The 23307-nt window shown below is 37.3% G+C and overlaps 2 protein-coding genes across 2 annotated transcripts; one reads left to right on the top strand and one right to left on the bottom strand.

Moving 5' to 3' along the window:
• Positions 1–1200: 1200 nt before the first annotated feature.
• LOC100375337 (leucine-rich repeat-containing protein 59-like) lies at positions 1201–11458 on the bottom strand. The gene is made up of 7 exons (XM_002738735.4): positions 11252–11458; positions 7409–7468; positions 5342–5605; positions 4310–4382; positions 3926–4090; positions 2111–2164; positions 1201–1531 (listed from the first exon to the last, which is right to left on the bottom strand). Exons 1-7 carry the CDS (start codon positions 11345–11347, stop codon positions 1365–1367), a joined length of 879 nt encoding a protein of 292 aa, XP_002738781.1. The 5' UTR covers positions 11348–11458; the 3' UTR covers positions 1201–1364.
• A 366-nt stretch (positions 11459–11824) lies between these two features.
• LOC100375188 (mitochondrial import inner membrane translocase subunit tim16-B-like) lies at positions 11825–20388 on the top strand. Its single transcript, XM_002738734.3, has 5 exons — positions 11825–11913; positions 17794–17878; positions 18399–18487; positions 19019–19141; positions 19935–20388. Exons 1-5 carry the CDS (start codon positions 11911–11913, stop codon positions 20052–20054), a joined length of 420 nt encoding a protein of 139 aa, XP_002738780.2. The 5' UTR covers positions 11825–11910; the 3' UTR covers positions 20055–20388.
• Positions 20389–23307: the final 2919 nt, after the last annotated feature.

Below are 23307 nucleotides of genomic sequence, written 5' to 3'. Positions count from 1 at the left end.
TTAACATTAAAATGGTTGACATTCAGTCATTTTGTATCTGATCATCAAAGTAGTACTTGTCCATATTGAGATATTGCTCTGGAACAGCAATAATTAAAACATGTCCATTTTAATACATCTGTATATCTATGACATGGTGTATTTTAATACATCTGTATATCTATGACATGGTGTATTTTAAAATAAATATAATATAATCAGCCAAAGCATGTCAGAGATATGGCTTAGAACCACATTCATTAAAATAAAATGGCCACCAGTCATTTTGATGTCTAATCTATGTACTAAATTGGAACAAAATCCATCTATAAAAGACTGGGTTCCGGTTCCGTAATGCAGAAATGCTTGATTTCAGTACAAAAATGTCAGTCATTAGGCCATCTTTAATGATGTATGTATGAAGTATTTAATGTAATTGGTCCAGGCATGTCCAAGATATAGGTCCCCATGGACAGAAGTCAATCCATAAGTTCCAGTTTTCAAACTGCGTTCGAACAAAATGATGCAACATTTTTACCTCCATAATTTCACCGTAAGTTTTTATTTGAAGGAATAAAAGAGAAAATTTCATTTACAACATAAAATGCTTAAAAGTTACTGGAATCGTCTTAATATGGTTTCTGAGTAACTTTGTCCAGTAAATTGTATATAGAATAAAAATATTTAGATTACACAAGAAATATTGTCTGGATCAGTCGTGGCAACAATGTATGCCTATAAGCAGTAAAAATAGGATATATTTAACATCAGAGAAGCTATTATATTTTGTAAAATGTAGTTAGTATCTCTTTATTTATATTGAAATTAAAAAAAATAACAAAAAACCTTTTCCATTTTTGTGAGGGTCTTTTAGGCATTACTAATTCTACAGTGAAACCTAAACTGAATTCCAAGTTCAGTGTCGAAATTTTGATAGAAGGAATTAGTAGGGATTATCAGCAGTCTTTGAGGCTTACCGCTCAGCATGTTTTCTAAAAATTATTTTCTGCAATAGATTTATTTTGATAATGAATGCTGAAACCGTTTTAAACAATCGGACTCCAAAAAGGGTCCCCATTCAAGGCACTTTAGCTAAAAAGATTTGTCAACATACGATATATGTACAACAATTAAGGAAGGATCATTAGAAACTCTGGGATGATGCCAGAAAAACTGCAAAATATAAATTTGTTCATGCTAATTTTTATTTTCCCTGATGTATTTGCTGTAATTTTTTTCCACTGAGCGACATCCACCCTCCCAAGGGCATGCAGATTTTTATTTTCATGATTTGTTGCCACCCCATCCCTGTGATAGTGCTGTCATAGAAAGAACAGAATGTAAGACTGGTGGGGACAGCTGAGGTCAGACAATCTTGAATTACGTTATTGGAATAAACTACGAATTGTTCCTGTAACTTGTTGAATTCGATGAAAAATATCTTGGCAAGCTGGGTTGTTACCATGGTTCTGACAGTAGAAACAAACACCAAAGATGATGGATCCTATAGCAACCACTATAGTAAACAAGAACATCACAGACAATGGCGTCACTAAAAAAAAAATCAAAATAATTCAATGTCATAATGCCACAAGTATTTGTTGACAAATGAACCACTGGGTTAAGGTAATTGCCCAATACAAATTTCTGATTAGATCGCCAGCTTTTTTTGGTACTGTATTTGCTTTAATGTAATGTGTAACACCCAGATGAGCAAAATGTGACCATGTGGAGGGCACTCAATATTTTATGATCTGAAATTAGCAACTTTGATCGATAGCAATGGGGCTAGCCATTTTAAAGAAGTCAAAAATATGAAGATTTGAAGATATCTTCATGAAATAAACAGATCTGAAAGTTCCACCCAAGGTACATATATACGAAGTATCAAAGTACATATATACCAAGTATAAAGTGTCAAAATGTAAAGTTGACAATGATAGACAGTAATATGAACAGCTTTGGTCGATCAGCTAAGTAAGCAGCAGAGGTAAAAAATCATTCTGTTCATTTTCATTATGCTGGAAGTTGTTTTGTAAATTCTGGTTGTGATGCCCCATGAAGGTCCGACTTAGAATAGAAAATCAAACCTAAAACTGTATCACCAGTGCAGACTGAATTTGGTACATACCTGAAGAGTCTGGCTTTGATTTCACAGGTTGTGAACTATTTTGCTTTTTAATTTCTGTGGATAATGAAAGAAAAAGACATTCATTACAATGTAAGTGTTGTCATGATTTTCATGTTGTTTCAATAATGTCCGGCATTCATGATGTAATTACTGTGTATATTTTCCATACATGCTCAGTCATTTGTTTCATTGAACAAGTGTTTTCACCTCCCAACTTTTTCATTACTCTTATTATTATACATCTGTCACCGTAACGGCATAAGTTACAGTGTGCCGTAATCTGGCGGTATTTTATGGGGTATTTTCATCCTACCATATAAGTGCAGTTATAGGTGAACTCGGACGATATCCACTTAGTATTGGCAGAAATCTAATCCGTATTAAATTTTGGAAACGTATTCTGAAAATGTCATCTAATCGACTCGTTTACAAAGCCTATAGATAGTCTGAAAAAATGGCACAGATAGGAAAACCATGTTTTGCTTTAGCTATTAAGAAATTATTAATTAAACACAATATGCATACTGTTTGGGAGAATAGGTTTATCTCCCAAATTACCGATGAAACAATGTTGTTAATTGGAAAGAAAGAGAGAGATTTTTATTTCAAAAGTTGGAAAGATGCTTTATTTGACGATGTTCGTAGATCCCCAAACAGTAGAAATAAGTTACGAACATTTCGCCAATTTAAAACAAATATTTTTTACGAGAATTATTTGGATATCGTTCGTGTTCCCCTGTACAGACAAGCTTTAACTAAACTCCGGTGCTCTAATCATAAGTTACACACAAATATGTATAGATGCTGTTGAAGATGAAACTCATTTTCTGGTAGTTTGTCCAGATTATAACCATATTCGAAAACCGCTTTTTGATCAAAATAACCGCATTGAACCACAATTTGAGTTCCTTTCGCCTATCCGTAAACTTACATATATTTTTTCTCAGGATAACCATGAAATCATCCAAAGTATTGCAAGATTTGTATACACAGCTTTTCAGATTAGATATAATTTGTTAGTGTGAGTTCTCCAATAGATGAGTTGTATATGTGTGTGTATGTGTATATATATATAATACTTTATTTTATTGAGGCGATTAAAGTCACGCCTGTAACTTTCGCATTGTAACCTGTTCCCCCAGGTTAGTGGGGTATATTTCTTTAGAGAAATGGAAATAAAATAATAATAATAATTAATATAAGGAAATGAGAATTCCAAATATGGAATGATTAAGCGTGTAAGCATCCTCTAATACTAAAAACAAACATGGCTGCCACCAGGGTTTGACCAGACTCCACACAAAGAAGTTTGCTGATTCTGTTCTAAACATTTTGGATTTCGGCATTCCCATGATGTATCCTTTGAAGGAAAAGATGTATAATAAGGTTATTACGAGGATACCTCAAAGTATGCACTCAGACAGTATGCCCTCGCATTGACCTCTGCCGCATATCAGTCGATACTCCCGCTACAGTGTCTTTGTGCATACTTTGAGGTATCCTCATTATTAGATTTTTCTGCCTTGCATTCCCCATTCTCATTGCTTTGTATTTTGTTTAACTTGCTACTAATTTTCTCCATAAAATCCATTCTGGGAATGGGAATTCTGGGAACTTTCTGCCAAATTGATAGTTATCAATGTTTTTTTGTATATATTATACATGTGGCATGAGACCTCATATTGAACATAATGTGGCACAATGACTGACACTTTGAGCTTTACACATAATAATCACACAACTGAGAATTTATTGTTAGAAAATGGGAAAGATGCAACATTCCAGAGAGTTTGGAATGCCCGACTTTATACAGACCTTCCTTGACTATCCTCTCCTGCTCAGCTAATAACAATTGCTCTTGTCTTTTGGCAGCTTGTTTGGCTTCATATTCTCTTCTTTTTCTTTCCTTCTCTGCTTGTTTCTGTTTCTTTTTCATTTCTCGCTGTCTATCTTGTTCAGCTGCCTTTGCAGCTTCTCTTGCTATGGGGAAATTACATGCAAGTCATTTTATTTCAATCTTTCCGTGCAAGCAATGATACAATGACTTCTAGAGCCATACCATTTTTATGCCTTTTTTTTGTATATGAAAAACATAGAAACTGTAACACAAGTAACTATAGACTAGTTTAGAGCAGACTTTTGACTAAAACACCAATAAATATCTAACAATTAATTTACTCGTATCCAAGCTATACTGACCCTTTTCTTCATTCAATCGTTTCTGTTTTTGTCTTTCAAGTTCTGATTGCACTGCCCTCATATAACTTGTCACCTGTAAAATCAAGGCGGTAGTACAGAAGATTTTTAATACAGACATACACAATAGTATGCCCTCTATGATGACTTTGTTAGTCAATGCAATGTTCATATACATGCATCTCTGTAAGCATGTGTAGAATAAGTAAAACAGATGGTAGCCAGAGCTAATGAATAATGTATATTCTAAGGTCAAATCTTATTTTGAGGAATTTTGGGAAGTGCTCGGAACATGTGAAATGTACTCTTTTTTATTTTTGGTCATTTTTATATCCTCGGGGGCGGACATCCGGGCATTTTCTACCGCCTGGCAACCCTCGTGGTGAAAACAAAGACCAAAAACTCGCAGAAAACGATACTTTGCGAAGGTTGTTGAGAGTCCCCTGAACAGTGTAACAAGATTAGCCCTACGTGTGTAATATATATGAATTTGGTTGTTCAGGATTACTTCAAAGTTGAGTTTGTGTTGTTTTCTCGAATTTTCACCGGCTCCACCGGCGTTCCACAGCAGCGCGCACAAAGCCCATAGAAATACGTGGTTTAGTGGTGCGCGTCTTAGCAACGTAGAACAATCGTGACGTAGCTCCGCCCCCGAGGATAGTAACTATTGCTTAAATGTATGGAGGAATTACACTGACAAGCAGTTACATGCTCTGCATAAATCATACAACACTTCGGTGTTGGCGTACTTCGGTTGGTTTTTAAATTAGAGAGGTCGAGCAGTGCAAGCGGTAATTATGTCAGAAGAAATATTTTCAATTTTTCAACACTTCATAGAAAATCTTTATACAATTTTAAACAACGATTGTTTCAGAGTGAAAATAGTATAATTGATAATTGTATAAACAGTGACTTATTTCTAAGGTCAAGTTTTTGGCGTAGTTATAGACGCCTTCTTTATAAATAATGCTGTTTCCGATGTCTGAGTCTGAAATAAAGTATAATAATAACTGACACTGGGTAATCTTCTCTTACCTGTTTAGCACATTCTTTGCATTGCCTGTCATCTAAGCAATCTCCAGCAACTTTCTGTAGCTCTATACTCAATGGATTGCTCTTTAAATCAAGCCATTTTAAACTCCTTAAATTGGCAAAGCTAACTGGAAGGGATTGCAACTGATTTCCAAGAAGATCCAGATACTGTAATTTAACCAGACCTCCTATACTGGGTGGTAGATCAGATACAGCATTCTTACTTAAATCTATTTTCACAAGGTGTGTTAATGTACCAAATGCATCCTGAAAATGAAAGGGAAATTACAATGAAAATGATTACAGGATAGATATTTTGTTTATTGTTCAAAATAATACAGGACACAAGACCGGGCACAGTATTGTTTTTATTCACTGATTACCAGCCTGTTTAGACAGATAAGATCAAGGCGAGATAAGGATTGAATAATTTTTATATTCATGTAAGTAAATACAATATGCTAAATATCCTTCATGGACAGGTAGTGTTTATACAGAAGTTATTTAATTATTTTGTGAGCAAAAATTATATGATAAGAATTTCCAACAATTAGTCAATAGATATTTGAACAATAAATAACTATACACTTGCTTGTCTTGTTTAAATTAAAATGTCAGTGTGGAGACAAGTTTAAAACACTAATCCTGCGATCATTTTGGTTTTATAACCAGTACTAAAGGTGGAGATAACTGGTCACATTAGAGAGGTGGTCTTTATATACAGGTTGATTTGATCAAACTGGTGCCTAACATGCTGTCAGTGTTCACATTAGACAGATGGTCTTTATATACAGGTTGATTTGACCAAACTGGTGCCTAACATGCTGTCAGTGGTCAAATTAGACAGGTGGTCTTTATATACAGGTTGATTTGACCAAACTGGTGCCTAACATGCTGTCACTGTTCACATTAGACAGGTGGTCTTTATACACAGGTTGATTTGACCAAACTGGTGCCTAACATGCTGTCACTGGTCACATTAGACAGGTGGTCATTATATACAGGTTGATTTGACCAAACTGGTGCCAAACATGCTGTCACTGGTCACATGAGAGAGGTAGTCTTTATATACAGGTTGATTTGGTGCTAAACATGCTGTCAGTGGTCACATTAGACAGGTGGTCTTTATATACAGGTTGATTTGACCAAACTGGTGCCAAACATGCTGTCAGTAATCACATTAGACAGGTGGTCTTTATATACAGGTTGATTTGACCAAACTGGTGCCTAACATGCTGTCACTGTTCACATTAGACAGGTGGTCTTTATATACAGATTGATTTGACAAAATTAGTGCCAAACATGATGTCACTGTTCACAGTTGTAATCATGTGGTCTTTATAATCATTTGTTGTAATTAAATTTTATAACATAGTTCATGATTGGCGACTGGTGAAGGGTTAGCAAAAGCCCAGTCAGATGAAGGATATGACAATCAGTCAAATTTTAAACATCCAAATTTAGAAGTCAAAGAAGAAGTGTCAGCCTATTAGAAGCACATTCACAACTGAAGAGCACATAAATAAAAAAATTGCCGGAATTTCTTCACTAAAATTAAAAATGGTTTTCGCATAAATTCAGACATTATTCTAGTTCACAGTTGTAATAGACAATTTTGTGTTCACTGTGACATCCTGCGTTACGTGTGAAATTCAGTGTGTTGCGGTAGCATTAAAACGTGGGATTCAACAAACATTAAAGAATTTTAAGAAGTAATTCCACGCTTATGGTAATAATGTGCTATAGGCATTTGATAATGGTCATATTACCCTCTGAAAGATTGACAATTCGACATTGAGCTACAGAAAAAGAAATTCAAGTTTAAAATCAAATCATTGGATTTTTGTGGCAGATGTTTGGTTTGCATCTTGAGCACAATATGCAAGATCATGATAGTCAGTCAAAGTTAAAAGCCATAAAATAAATCTTCATCCAGAACATAACATTTTGGTAGAAGGAAAAATTGAAAAACTGAGCATATACTGTTTTTTGACATTCAGTGATCCTAAGTAACTATTCAAAATAGCTAAAATCATATTGTGTATTGTATAAATATTGACAGGTACTTACAGGCAAATAGGTGAGCTGATTACAGGATAAATCTAATCTGGTCGCTTTTGGGAGTGCAGCCTGCAAATAAATATTCAAATGTTACAAGGTATTACAAAAATGTGACAAAACAAGTAATTCAGAAAATCCCCAGTGACATGTGCTGTGGATTATTAGAATTTTTATGTCGCCTACCGGGTATATCATATTTTAATAGATCAGCATACAATAAAATGCAATGTGTTGGTTCATAGGCATTTCAATTACAGATGTGCTTTTAATAGAACAAAAATGCAAATGGTATTAAACCTCAGCTTGTCAGCCCAATGTACATTGACTTCACCACTTAAAAGTTAATTAATTAATTAATCACAACCTTAGTCAGGAAAATGAAACTGAATTATAATAACTTTATCACTCCACAAGTGACACCTTAGATGAACGTATAGTAAAAATAAAATATAAATATGTTACACAGACAAAAACAAACAATGCATTTTGCGTCACCATTAAAAGGAAAATTACTATTACAGAAATGTAACCCCCTTGTTTCTAATTTATATAATTCTGTATATTGTATTTGTTAAATAAATGGCCAATGTAGTATTACAATTGCATATCTTTATAAAGTTGTTCAGTCTTCTCTCTTCCTGTTTTGTTTTGATTTGATATCACATTCTTTAAATAATGATTTTCATTGTCAACTACTTTTTCTTTGCAGTTTTTACAAAGTCTATTTCCTTCTATGCATGGTTTTCTTCTGATTATTTTAATAGCATCATATGATAAAAGATGCTTAGAACTTGATGTGTATTGAGCAGTAGAGGATTTATAGATTTCATCTACTTGAAATATCGGGCATGGCTTATGGATGCCTGAAAATTTACATGCACTATTTAATATTAAAACTGCACTCTGAGATCATTTCTACAGCTTTATTGGAGTCTTGGTACTATTATGTGTAAGATTAATCACTTAATGGTAAGAATATGGGAGAAATGCTGGAAATATTGAGGATTCAAAACTAATCAAGGCCGCAATAATTAAGAGAATCCCGTTTCAGCGGCCCAACATCATGTGACTTTGATTGGTAGTAGTTAATTAGTCAAGATTAGTAGCGCGTCCCCTTCCCCGGTTCGTGTTTTTGACTTTTATCCGCCAAAATCTCAACTCGTACACTATTTATTGTCATAAATACTACACACAGTCACTGCTATGATATTCATAGTCACATGCATCCACTTTGGCACGACATAATTGGCCTGTAAGTTCGAGAAAACGCGTTTTTATCGGAGCTTGGCTGGAGCTGTTTACTACAGCGTGACAAGCAGGGAAATAATCCCTATTGTTTTAGAAGTGTATTTATAGTATACCTGGGCCTTTAACAACTTCAGGAATGAGCTCAGGATGCAACTATGATGATTACAATACAAGCAGTGTAAAAAGCATTAAATTAATTGTTCTTTGTCAAGTGTTGACAGTTGAGGGCACTATATTCAACTATTAAACCACATTGACAATAAAATCCTACAGAATTCATGGTCAAGGTTAATTATTACAAGGGTTAATTAATTACAAGGGTTAATTATTCACTGGGTTTTAATTTTGCTTATTTCGCTGACTGAAAAATACGCTAAATTAAAACCCAGTGAATATGTAAAATTTAGCATAGAACACATTATCTAAAATGATAAAACGGTGAATTTAAAACCCACTGAATATTCCTGAAATGATAAATCAGTGAAATTTAAACCCAGTGAAAATTAGTCATTTTACAGAATATCAACAAGTTATTGACATTTACTACATATTTTTATTAGTTGTTCTTAATTTTAAGCAAAAAATTGTCATGAAGTAGAGAAGGGAGGTGGAGTGTATGTGTATATTTACATATATAGCATGTCCTCCAGCATGGCACTCTACTTTTTATGCAATAAAAGAACTTCAACAATTGACTGTCAGGAAACCATAGACTCCATAGCAGAGGGATAATAAACTGAGGCAATTCTTTTGATGTCACATTACTTGTAATCTCTTATGCAAATTCACTACTACTAGGTGTCAATGACTTACTTTCTGTTCTATTGTCGTAGACCTATTTTTAAGGTTTATGCTCAAATCAACAAAAATGGCCAATGTGCGAATGTCTTGCATTTTTAGAAGAGTCTCACATGCATTGCTACCATTGTATATCAATAAAAGCTTCGCATAATATAAATATGATACAATTTTATGTAATCACAATGTTTTCTAAGCCTGGTTTCACATCTTTCTCCTTCTGATATGTAGTACATAATACACACATCAGCCAACTGTGATCAAATGTTTAAAAGACAAGTACGCAGAACAATTATTATTGAGATGGTTATGAAATATAAGAAACTATATACATGTATCTCTATTTTATAGCTGCTTCAGACCTAAGCTTTATAGTGTGTTGTACCAAGACAATGATCTAAAGTTCAATCAAACTTAACGGTATTTCTATGCACACTCACAGACTTGACTCATTTGTATTAATATTCTAAAATCCATGTTAGTTTGGGGATTTTGTGATCACATCATCTGGTCAAATTTAGATCAGTATAACTCAGTTTGTAATTTTTGATTTTTTTGGTCAAGTGACTCAAAATTGAAAGGGCTTTTTAAGTTTTGAAATACAACAATAGAACTTTTGGTGTTTAATCAGTCTCTCCACTTTCATTTTGGATTATCCATGTATATGGCTAAAGTTATTAAAACAAGGGATGCTGAATTGAATACTGTAAAATACTGCTGAAATTAATTTTTGCTGAAAAGACTTTTTGGCTGTTTAGTATGGAATTTATTTTCACTGATTTTTGACGAGTTGAATGTAAAATATAGGAAAAAAACGTACATTCACTGTACTTTTGTTTTTTCAATGAATCATCCCTTTAGCGAAAATAGCGAAAATCAATTCCAATCAAAAATAAAGTATTTTAAAGTAAACAAGTCTTGCTCATAACTCAAAGTTTGGTTAACTGTTTATTAAAGTTTGAGTTACTAAACGTTGATGTTTGATTAAAACAAAAATATATATTGCATGTAACTCAAAGTTTTGTTGATTGAACATCGAGTTACAATTTGGGTGTGGTTTTTCAAAAGTGTATGTGGTATCTAACATATGGGCGTGGTCATTCGTGTAACTATGATTTTCGTAACACAATATCCATAACTTGTACAATTCAGCATTTCATAAAATAACATTTGTAAACTTAAAATAGCAGTTCAATCATTGTCAAATCATAGCAACTGTGACTGATCACACGCCACTGGTGGGATGAATACAATTTTGATTCTAGTATCATCTAATCAGCAATCTGTCTTGTGCATTGAGGGAAGTGCAAAAAAAAACAAAACAAAAAACACACACTCCAACCTCTTGTTTGACTGAATCTACATTTGTAAATATTAACAGTTAGAAGCATCCAGTTAGCTAATCTAAAATGCGAGTTAATCAAATTATTATTGACAAGGCTTAATACTTTCCAAATTACATTCGAGAGATCAATGCATTTTATGTATTTACAAGAAACGACAGTGAGAATTATTGTGTACTATGAGCACATCAGATAACTGTCTAGTACATACTGAAGTACATTTAGTTATCTCACCGTCAGATTTCACAACATGAGTGTAACATCAAATAACCCTTGCACGACCTTTGGTTGGGCGTCCAAGTCAACCAAGATATTTACTTACATTTCAGTAACAATTAAATTAGACACAAACAAAACAAAAACAACGAATTCCGGGCAACCACTCCATTTTTTAATTAGTCGCGTCAAGTTGTTATTTGATTGCGACAATTTTGATAATTATTTTGAATTAAAGTTGACTCACCAATTCTTTGACGGGGACTTTGAGAAGTCCGCTCATACTCAAATCCAACTCATTTCCATCCAGTCTTTCCTTCAGAGACTGTTCTTTAGAAGGCATGTCGTCGGAAATGCGATTCTCACAGAAGATTTTATAATTTTACGTACAGTATGTTGGTCCTGTAAAGAAACTTCGACGTGTCCGTCGTTTGCCGTTTCCGCAACCAGCTGATTGAACTATGACCTCCCTTTTATGGACTATTCTATTTTTGATGTGACACTCTGCCTACGAGGGGCGGTTGACATCATACAATATATGAAAAATAAAGAAAAATTGTTATCGCAAATGACAGTGTAGTGAATAAAATAATATAGATAACCTTTTTAAATGAATAAACCCAACATGAATTCAATTTTTTGTAGATAAATGAGTGTATACCACATTAATATTAAGACGGTAACGACCCTTCGTGTTATTGGAAAAGTTTTTCGTTAACCCATTTTTGATTGGATATGAATTCTGTAGTTGAACAGGTTTGTCAAGAACTACCCAATCAAACTATCTTTCTCATACGTCTTTTGGATAAAGCTGATGTAATCAGTAGCCATTATTACAGTGTGTGGTACAACGTGCGATAGTTTCCTGGCTGTTTTTATATGGCGTAGTAAGTGTTTTTGGAAACTATGGTGAGTGTTTTCCGTTTTGTGTGTCAGAAATGCACATATTTATATTAGACTTCGATGTACTTTCACCATCATGATCCACGACACAAGTTAAGCCACATTACACCATGATCGGCTAGTTCAAAATCACTAAAGTAATAATAGTTAGCCGCGACGTTGTACATGTAGCTGTGAATGTGGAGGAGCCCATTTTCTTGGAGTAGGAGGCTTTATCGGCACAGGCGCTCGGAACGTTTCTTGGCTAATAAAAAATGACCTAAAGTGGGATCGGCATAGTTAGTCAGTCGCCGGTAATGAGTAGTAGGGTAGATTTACCGGCGACTGACTAACTATGCCGATCCCACTTTAGGTCATTTTTTATGGCCTTGTTAATTTTTAACATGTTTTAAATTCAGTGTGATAATCCGGCCTGCCCAGTTTTAAAGGTCAATTGTAGGCGGGGCCATGGGGAGTCAGTCACAGGACATCACCAAGGGATTTGGTAGGGCTGCCCAATCAGGAACTAGCTTGGCAGCTTATTACCATAGGTAAATATACATTAATTTGTGGCGTCGTTTTCAATTTTGTAATCAGTGCAACTTCTGCAGTGCAGCTAGAAACATTGTATCTTTTCGCAAGTTTTTCTCGTCGACGTGCTCAATGTTAGCCACCTGCCAAGTTGTGGCCATTGTCAGACTCGTCTTCCAAATACCACCGTATTATCAACTAGGCGCTGCAGAACTACGACGGTACGTACTGTACATTTTACGTGAAAGTAATCCACTTCTAGCAAGATTACTCGACTGTTCCGTTAGTTGCACCGATCGACCGTGTTTCTTCTGTGACAGTGAGGCGCAGACAATCGCAGTTGCGCAAGAATCTGACGAATTTGACGACTGTTACCTGGCACAATAATTTCAATGGCAAATGATTCTCTGTCCGATATGTTTGGGGCCACTTTCACACCTTTCTCAGGGATGGAACGACCCGCCGCTACGAGCGACACACGCAGCGATCTGCCGCTAGATGTTCAACAATGGGCCGCCGTAAATAGCATCAGCAGTGAGTCTATGGCAAAGTTGTCGGCGAATGGTTTTACCAACATGCAGCTCATTCGTCTGATCGCCCGAGAAGACATTGATGCGATGGTTATTGAGCCTCTAGCCCAACGACGACTATTTATTTTTGCTATACAAAATCTTCGTCCGGCGGCATCGACAAATGGACAACTTCCTGCTATTAATCCGAACAACCAACAACAGCAGAGTCCATCCGGGAACCCACAGGTCAGCGCCACCAACGGTGAAGAATCCAATATGGCCGCCAGCTCTCAAAACGTCAAAATTGGGGAGACGCCGTCGCTGCAACACTTGCTTACGGACCCAGCAGCACAAGAAGCAGGACAATTTCATCCGTTATTGAACATTGCACCAACTTTTAACACAAACTCTTTGTCAAATAACTTTTCAAATAACCCGTTTGCCACTAATGTTTCACGAACGGACCTGGACCCACTCGTCCGTATGCAAACGCGCAAAGGTGAGAAATTTTTCGACATTATTGATTTTTTACCCACCGCCGATACTCATGTTTCGGACCCGCAAGTGATCGGTTCGGGGGAGGACGGATTTCGCCTTGTTCTGGAAACGGGGCCCAAAAAGGGTCGCCTGGAAAATGTTACGCCATGCCAATGGATTGGGGCAAATGCCCGCATAATGTATGAATTAATTCAAACTGGCCTTTTGAAAAATAATAATGTTTTAAATTACCTGGCATATACGGATAAAATTTCCTCATTAGCATGTCGCTATACTTGGCTTTCAGTACTGCAGTTTGATCGTCAATACCGGCAATTTCAAGCAACACACAAATTTCCATGGGGTACTGATATCCCCCATTTGGTTACTGTTTTTCTGCGAGAAAAGCAACAGTCTCTTCCCTCTACCCAGAAATTTGTAGGGTCATCAACGAAATCGGGGGTTTCTCTGGCTGCTAACCGTCCACCTGCCCCAATTGATAATCAGTCAGGTAGACCAATCTGTCTGAATTTTAATAGGGGTAACTGCGAATTTCACAATTGCACTTATGCTCATGTATGTCTGGAGCAAGGTTGCCGGAAAAACCACCCCAAAACACAGCATGATGCAAACCTGGCTCAACTCTCAAAAAACTAGTTGCGCAGGGATTACCAGCTTCCCCTTTACCTCACTCACCATGCTCCATAATTGCATCTCCACTGAAAATTTCAGTGTGGCAGCGCGAACTTCAAGAGGACCCTGATGCAGCATTTTTGCTTGAAGGAATCCATCAGGGTTTCCGCATCATGGATAAAAACTCTGTATTAAAAAATGTCCATATGGGCAATTATAAATCTGCTACCGGTGAGGCCAGGGGGAAGGTGGAATCCCAGATTTTGTCAGAATTAGCTGAGGGGAATTATGGCACTTCCCCCCCCCCCAAACCAACCATTGTCAGTGCCTTGGGGGCTATCCCCAAACCCAATTCGAATGACATCAGGCTGATCCATGACTGCAGTCAGCCACTAGGGTCAGCAGTCAATGACTATGCCTCTCATGAGCCATTCAGATATCAAACTATCGATGAGGCAACAAAGATGATCTCCCAGGGGAATTTTCTGGCCAAGGTTGACCTCAAGGCTGCCTACCGTTCTGTGCCCCTGCACCCCTCCAATTATTCGGCAACAGGACTGCAATGGACTTTTGCTGGGGACACAGAACCCACTTATCTTGTGGATAAACGTCTCCCATTCGGTGCCAAGCTATCGCCAGAAATTTTTCACAGATTGACACAGAGTGTACGGCGTATGATGGCTCGCCGCGGTTTTAATGCGATGGTGGTCTACCTAGATGATTTTCTCATCATCGCCCCTGACTACCAGTCACGTCAAGTCGCCCTTAACACCCTCCTGTCACTCCTACGACAGTTGGGTTTTAGTATTGCATGGGGGAAGGTTGTGGGGCCCACTCAAAAGGCATTGAAATTAATACAGTTGACTTAACTTTACAATTACCGACTCCAAAGCTGGAGGAATTTCGCATTATGCTGCTTGAATTCGCTAAACGCAAACGTGCAAGCCGCCGCCAATTAGAATCCCTAGCTGGGAAACTCGCTTGGGCATGTAGAGTCATCAAAGGAGGGAGAACTTTCCTCCGCCGCATTCTTGACCAACTGCATTCCCTCCGCAAGCCTACTCACAGAGTTATCTTATCTAAGGAATTTGCCCTTGACATTGATTGGTGGCTGCGCTACCTGGCAGTTTTCAATGGTACCCACAAATTTATAGACCCTCGCCCTATTACCGATGTACATATAGATGCATCCAACCTTGCATCTGGTATTTACTATTGTGGTGATTGGCAATATACTGCATGGGCCCATGACTGGCCATCAGCGCACCCACTCCACATAAACCATAAAGAAGCCCTCTCAGTTCTGCTGGCAGCACGCCGGTGGGCACACAAGTGGCAAGATTGTACGGTTCACATTTACACTGACAGTCAGGTGGCCATGGCCAATATCAACAAATGTACATCCCGCAATGCACTTGTCATGTCTGCACTCCGAGAACTGTTTTGGCTGTCTGTCACCCACAATTTCCACATACAGGCAAGCCATGTGCCAGGTAAAGATAACCATATCCCAGATGCCATCTCCAGGTTGCACCAATCGGGCCAGCCCACACGCCTCCACACTCTTTTTAGTGATATTGGACTAACTCTGTCTGACTTTCAGGCCTTTGTGTCCACTTTCCCAAATCACATGTCTCTCAGGGCTTATCGCTTGATTTCTTCCCAGATCCTGGCATCACACGACTGGAAAATGAACTGGACTTGGAAGTCGCCTTTTACCGAGGACAAACCTTTGCAATGGCAACCAAATCTACCTACCGTACCCACCGCAAGGCCTACCTATCCTTCTGCAATCAGTATGGGTATTCCCCAGTCCCAGTTGAACCTGTCGTATTAGGGAGGTATGCAGCCCACCTAGCCCGGCGTCTCTCCCATAGCTCCATCCGTCAGTATCTCAATATTGTCCGCCTGCTCCACGTTGAAGGCGGGTTGGCCAACCCTATCCCTGGTAACTTCCCACTTACCTGTATCTTGCGAGGTATAGCCCGAGTGAAAGGCACAGCAGTTCAGAGGAAGTTACCAATTACCCCGGACCTGCTTCTGGGCATCCGTGCTCAACTGGAGTTGACATGTCCTGCTGACATTGTTTTTTGGGCCATTTGTTTGACACTGTTTTTTGGACTCCTGCGGAAGTCCAACGTGCTCCCCACATCCATGTCACAGTTTGATGGCTCCCGGCATCTCAAGCGGGGGGATTTCTTGGTTTTCCCATGGGGTCTAGCAGTAGTCATTCGGTGGTCCAAAACGATACAGACCAAGGATCGTCAATTGCTTTTACCCCTCCCAGTGCTTAAGGGTCACCCCCTCTGCCCGGTATCAGCCATTGTCGCCGCCTTCAGGGCTTCACCCTCGCCATCCACGGGCCCAGCGTTTGTCCTCCCCTGCAACTCTCCTAGGCCACGTCCTGTTCCATGCCCCTTGTTTGTGAAGCGTTTGTCATTGCTGTTGCGGCCATTGGTTCCGAATGCTGACCTCTATTCTACTCACAGTTTTCGCCGTGGGGGGGCCTCTTGGGCCCTTGACCGTGGTATCCCGGCTGAGTTGATTCGTCTGTTAGGCGACTGGAAAAGTGATGCTTTTCGTAGTTATCTGCACCCGTCACTCCCTCTCCGTCTACAGACGATCCAGGGGTTTGCTGCGGGCCTCCCTTCCGTTCGCCCCTAGGTTCCTACCCTACAAGTGTCTTGGGTCTTTGGGGACTTTAGTTTCATAGTGTTTTATGGTTTGTAGTTGTAGTTTGCCAGTACCCTCCCAAGGTCAGCTACCTCATTTGCATTTGTATTTGCTCATTTGCATATCAATGGGAGGGGCTGGGTTTTATAGCTTATAGTGTTGTAGTTAAATAAATTCTACCCCCTATTGGATCCAAGACACTTGTGTGTGTGTGTGTGTTTCTTTCTGACAATCCCTGCCCCTTGCTGCCTGCTATGGTCAAACTGAATTTAATAGCCAAGAAACGTTTCGAGCGCCTGTGCTTATCGGCACCCAATCCACGCAGTGTTGGGCTGCCGTCTAGTCCTAATCTAAATATATATCACCCCCAAAACAGCCTTGTACGCACGTCAATCTCTCGTTACAGTTTACCTAGAACTTTAGATTGAATGTTAACTTTAGCTTGTCCACGAATCACTGCCATGTGTACTTATCAAAGGTGGATAAATTAAGGGCATACATCAAGAGTGATATATACATAAATGTGTACATACTGTGAAATACTAAATATTACCACAAGGATTTTATTTTCACGCAAGGTCATTTTGAGTGTTGCATCCGTGAGTCATGGTTGAAAAATAGAACAAAAACAATTGTGACACTGTTTTGAACATACATGTAAATGATAATTATGCTATCTGACCTTTTCTTCCTTAGATGCGAAAAAAATATTATATAAATATTAAATATTTTACAGCAGTATTGTAATTTTCATTTACAAAATGCTTCAACCTGTAAAACATGTCCAGCAGCATCTTGTTGATAATATTAGCAAGATTACACGTCGGTGGTCATTTTGTCATGTCATTTTCGATGTCTTATGACATTGTATACAGTGTGTCAAATAAATTGTTCACATGAAATTCAAACACAAGACGCCTGACATCCTTTAATAAAAATTAAAAAAAAATATAACAAAACAAAAAATCAGACTGTAATCTTCTAGGGGAATTTTATGTGTTCTCAATAAATCTATGTTTGTTTTCACTGTTACCAGTAACAGTAATCCTCCTGAGTAATCACATTTTGTTTTATTTTTCAGGCAAAATATTTAGCACAAATAATCGTGCTTGGTGGTCAGGTTGTTGCAAGGGCCTTCACCAAGGCAGTTAGGCAGGAGTTTGCAGGTAATTCATACCTATGTCACGGTTATTTCCCGCCCACACATAGAGTTAAACCATATTTTGATATGGCACCAGAATGCTTATAAACATATTGTTCGGCTTTAGTGACAAAAATGAAATAAATTGTAATTTGCGACTGGCAAAAGGTTGTTTTGGGGTGATACTTTATTTTCGTTTGGAATTAATTTTAGCTGTTTTTGCTGAAGGAATGATTCAGTGAAAATAAAATCTAGCGAATATGTATATTTTTACATTCAACTTGTCAAAAATCAGTGAAAATAAATTCCATACAAAGCACCAAAAATGTCTTTTCAGCGAAAATCAATTCCAGCTAAAGTATTTCATAGTATTCAATAAATGCATTGTCTGTGTGTGCTTTATTTATGCGTTTTTTAAAACGGTATGCTAATATGCAAAAATGTGACACTGAATAGACGCATGTGAATCACTCTTTGATGGTGTTATATGTACTTGTAATACAGTTGCCAGGCAGCACTAACTTTGTCTTGTTTTACTCTACTAGCCAGTCAAACTGCTGCTAAGAGGGCTGGTGGCGGGCAGCAAGGACGCAAAGCTGCTGCTACAGACAGTGTTATGGGAATGTCATTACAGGTAAGTCTAATTGCAGAGCGTGCATAGTCGGTGGTATTGAATTTTCCAACAAAATAAATTACATTTTGATCTAAGAGGGCGCTGTTCAACTTGGATGTTTACTTTACTAAAAGCTTTGTGCACAAGTGTGAGTTAAAGCGAGGGGGTTGTCACCTGTGCACGCACGGGAATTGAGTCCAAAGCGACGATAATACGTGGTAAAAACACAAAGGCTCATGGGTAGGCACTTGTTTGTAAACAATGACGCGCTATGGTCATCTGATGCATGCGCAGGTGATGACTCTCCTGCTTTAATGCATTCTTAAAGCCTGACGAGAACATGAAGGCAGAATATCGATGAAGGAAATTTGTATTAGCATGGGGGAAAGGGAAGGTGTAAATTAAAAAAAAAACATTATTTGTTTGTTAGGCATCGCATTGTCCAGGGGTCTCTTGACATACATGTAGGTCAGCCTTGGAGAGTTGTGGTGCTGCTGCAATAGGATACTAGTAAGTGCTAAACACATGATGTTTTACTTTATTTGTTTACAGGAAGCACAACAAATACTGCATGTTTCACCAAATTTGAATCCTGAAGAAGTCCAGAAAAATTACGATCATTTATTTACTGTGAATGAGAAGTCAAAAGGAGGTTCATTTTACATACAGTCCAAGGTCAGTCATTTTGAATGGGTATCTTTAGTGACTTTTGTTTATCATACACAGTCTGCCCTCTAATGGGACTTATTCTGTAGAGATCGTGAGTCTACGTCGAGTCAGCTAGTTGACTGCTGGGGAGGTCAGTCTTCAAGAGAAAAAATTAAATTAAAAAAAAATGTGGCCCTGATTCTTTTCGTTTTTACTCGTATTTTGTCTTGATAAAATGTGAATTTCATTTTACCAAATTCCATAACTAAAGTAAGATTTTCTTCAAGATCACTATATATGTATGTACATGTATGATTTTATTTTTGGGGTGAATTAGCACAACTAGTGCCACGGCAAATCATTGTGCGTCAAAGGCACATCATATTGCCCTAGAGGACAGACTGATCATACGTTAGGCAATAGATTCACCAGCACCCAATATAGAGTTAACATCACTCATTTTATAACAGGCTTCTGATATGGCTATAATCTTTTGTATGTTTCACTGGTGATTTCTTAATGTTAAGTAAATTTCTCACCCCTGTTTCCGTATCAGAGTAACAATTCATCAACTCGCATTTGGCTAAAACTCAAAACAATGGAATAAAGTTTTCATTCAATTCCAAAGTCTGTTCTAAATGATGATGTACTTTATAAATCTTTTGATTGAACTGGTTCCAGTGACAATTGAAGTCAAATAAATCAGTGGTGGTCCTAGTTTATGACTACATAGTTTTCTTTATCTAAAGTTTGAGATCTACTTCCAACATTGTAAATTTAGTAGTAAACGTAATTTAATCATATATAAAATATATTTCAGGTTGTGAGAGCAAAAGAACGAATAGATCAAGAATTTAAAAATAGAGAAGAAGTAAAACAGAGAAAAAGGATTTCAGCAGAGACAACAAACAAACCTGATGAGCCGTCAGCACCTTCATGATGACACTTGCAGCAGTTGTACATCTTATTTAAATTAGGAGTGTTTTACAAGTCTTCAGCAATGCAGTGAAAAACCATATTGAGTACCATCACATTCCGACATGGTTGCCATCCTTGATGATCGCTGACAATTCTAAACTGACAATCCACTGAGGTCATTTCCCCATAATAAGACAAAATAAAGCCGAGGTATATTTTAATCTCTTTGTGGAGACATCAGTTTTTCATTGATGTCCATTATCTCATAATATTATCAGTATTTTGGTCATGTGATCTCAGTATCTTACGAGAATATGTAGAACTTAACGGTAATTATTAAAACAATGTTTTTTTTATTTAATGTTTTATGGCATTATTCTATTTTGTACAATGTACGTTATTAACAAGAAGTACTTGTTGGGGTAAAACTTGGTACAGACACTTCGGTGTTTGCATTTTAATCCAATCAAATATGGCTATAAACTGGCATCCATTTTGAATGACAACTACGATATATCTTAATATACATGCACAACTTGTTCAGAGATGATTTTGTCCAATTCAAACACCGTTGGTAGCAGGCTACTTTTTTGTTCTTACTGGTCAACAACCTATTTCGCACCATTTTTATTCTGGAGCTTAGTCTATTATCATTCAAGATGTTTATATCACAAACACTTCTACATTGGAGCTTTGTCTGTTAATGTTCAAAACCTATATGTTGTATAACCACTTTCACTGTAATGAAGTAGGTACTGTAACAAACAGTCTATGTTTTTCCTTTATCGAAAATGCTCTGTTGGTGTTCACACAATGAGTACTCGAGTTGATCAATCACAGTAAAGCTTAGAACTTCAGCAAGCAACACATGTAAACAAATAAGCGACCTGACTGTTGAAATAGCTCCGCTGTACAAGTACATTGTTGTAGCCAATTCGAGCAAAGCACACCCATGAGACTTCTTGAAAACTGCCAGCTCAATTTGATACCAAGTCGACAATAGCATTTTTTTACCCCAAATGACAAAAATATTTGTCACGGAATGAACAGAGGTACCAATATACCAAGTATAAAAGTCATTGAGCTCGTAGTATTCAAGAAGTCTCAAAAATGCAATTGGACAATCGCTTATATGAAACATCTCCCCTCTGTCATCTACGATGACAGCATAGCTAAAAAATTATTCTGGTATGTGTATTATGTTAATGTGAAATTATATTATGCACACATACAAAATAACTTCTAAAAATTCTATGACAAAACTTTTATTGGTAGCATAATGTATCAAACATTGAAGAGACATTTTTAAAGTTTCACAAAGCAATTTTGGGGAATGAAATGACAAAAGTGAGTTCGAGATTCAGTCGATACGAGTTTGTGTGGTTTCATGAGTTAACAGTTGCTATGCAGCATGCTTTCAAATGAAAGCATATTTTAAACGTGTAAATATTAAACACTCCATGATTATTGTGCCATTTTTCTCAACCAAAAATGTATTCCTACTGAGGCTCAGGTATTGCTAAGTGGGTTTGCAGTGAAGACTACCAGTCTATGCTTATAAAACAGAAACTGTTAAAATATATAATATTACTTAATATTACAAATTATATTTTCCAATAAATAGATAAACACATAACAGAATGGCAGCATGCACATTGCACTTAATACCATTTATCGGTAATATCGTCAAATCTAATCTACACACACATACACAGCAGTGTATAAAAATTAGCACAAGGTATATGAAATTTAAGAATATATTACATTTTATAACATACTTATTTGAGAAGTTCCAGAACTTCTTTGTCATGTCTTATACTGTTATAAAGCCATGTGTGTATTATGGAATGATCCGATTGGTAGAAGTAGGCCTGCCTACTTTATGTTGCAACATTTCATGACTTGCAATCAACTCTATGACTGAAAACATTTCATTTTTCAGGAAGGAAGTCTTTGCTATATTCCTCCTACTATAGCGTCTATTACATGGAATGCGCATAAAACTAGAATCAAAATAACTGATTTTTTTACTTTATTGTGTATACTGTAAACCGCTCAATCTTCACAGCTAGCAATTCCTGCAATTTGATGATTTTACGGCATTCGTGAAAACAAGGTTTGCAAATTTAATGATTTTCATTGAATCATGAACATTGTTCACTTATAAAATTAAAGCAGTTAACAATATTCACAGCTAGACATTTTCGGGGGGTACCCATTTTTAGGTTGCACTCCAAAGGAATTTATCGACTTGTTTGATGTGCTGAATTTGTGGGTAATGTATAATAAACGTTCAAATGCGATCATTTCAAATTTCATTTGCTAAAGTTTTGGAATAGTTTTCAAATGCGCATGAATTCACAAGGATTCGCTTCACAAAGCAAAATTCTGGTGAATCTTCATTCTTTTCCCACAATGCATGCAAATTTAAACTATCAAATATTTCATAAAAAGGTCCAAAGACTAATCTTATCAGAAATAAAAATACAATAATTATAATGTATCAAATATGTCCATTTTGAGATAAAAAAAAATTTCATTATTGAGCAGACAAGAGTTGATAATAAGATACAAGGGATTGCAATGAGAGAGATATGTGATGAAAATCTTGCACACGTATGTAGAAATATAGACGCAAGATAAAGAGACAAGGTTACAGTTTTTCCAGTGTCCTTGTGTATTTGTTACCATGCTCATTTCAGTTTCACATTAGACCTTCATGGCCACCAAGACCAAGTTGAGGGGGAGAAGAGCACAAAGGCTGTTTTTTAGACCTTCATGGCCACCAAGACCAAGTTGAGGGGGAGAGGAGCACAAAGGCTGTTTTTTAGACCTTCATGGCCACCAAGACCAAGTTGAGGGGGAGAGGAGCACAAAGGCTGTTTTTTAGACCTTCATGGCCACCAAGACCAAGTTGAGGGGGAGAGGAGCACAAAGGCTGTTTTTTAGACCTTCATGGCCACCAAGACCAAGTTGAGGGGGAGAGGAGCACAAAGGCTGTTTTTTAGACTTTCATGGCCACCAAGACCAAGTTGAGGGGGAGAGGAGCACAAAGGCTGTTTTTTTTTTTGCCTCAAATAGTGTTCAATTTTCTTTTGCCATTACGTCCCCTGATCTATCCATGATATTTGTAACAAGTGTTGCCATGACGAGAGAAAACAATACTATTTGAGAGGCAAATACAAGTCATGTGACTCAACAAAATCTTGGATGTCATTGCCATCTAAGGTCAATTGGACAGAACAAATTTGACAAGATTTTCAACCTGGCACCTC

This window comes from Saccoglossus kowalevskii, chromosome 4, assembly GCF_978046115.1.
Source record: "Saccoglossus kowalevskii chromosome 4, keSacKowa6.1, whole genome shotgun sequence".
Classification (NCBI taxonomy): Eukaryota; Metazoa; Hemichordata; class Enteropneusta; family Harrimaniidae; genus Saccoglossus; species Saccoglossus kowalevskii.
The sequence above is the reverse complement of the archived record's forward strand: the minus strand, read 5'-3'. Positions and strand labels throughout refer to the sequence as shown.

What these genes read in the sequence shown, in the direction of transcription:
- LOC100375188 (XM_002738734.3), top strand. An exon ending in TTATGGGAATGTCATTACAG is followed by an intron (nt 18,488 to 19,018) that starts GTAAGTCTAATT and finishes ATTTGTTTACAG; the next exon opens with GAAGCACAACAAATACTGCA. An exon ending in CATTTTACATACAGTCCAAG is followed by an intron (nt 19,142 to 19,934) that starts GTCAGTCATTTT and finishes AATATATTTCAG; the next exon opens with GTTGTGAGAGCAAAAGAACG.
- LOC100375337 (XM_002738735.4), bottom strand. Translation starts at nt 11,347, where the DNA reads ATGCCTTCTAAAGAACAGTCTCTGAAGGAAAGACTGGATGGAAATGAG. An exon ending in AAGTCCCCGTCAAAGAATTG is followed by an intron (nt 7,469 to 11,251) that starts GTGAGTCAACTT and finishes ATTTATTTGCAG; the next exon opens with GCTGCACTCCCAAAAGCGAC. An exon ending in ACGATTGAATGAAGAAAAGG is followed by an intron (nt 4,091 to 4,309) that starts GTCAGTATAGCT and finishes ATTTCCCCATAG; the next exon opens with CAAGAGAAGCTGCAAAGGCA.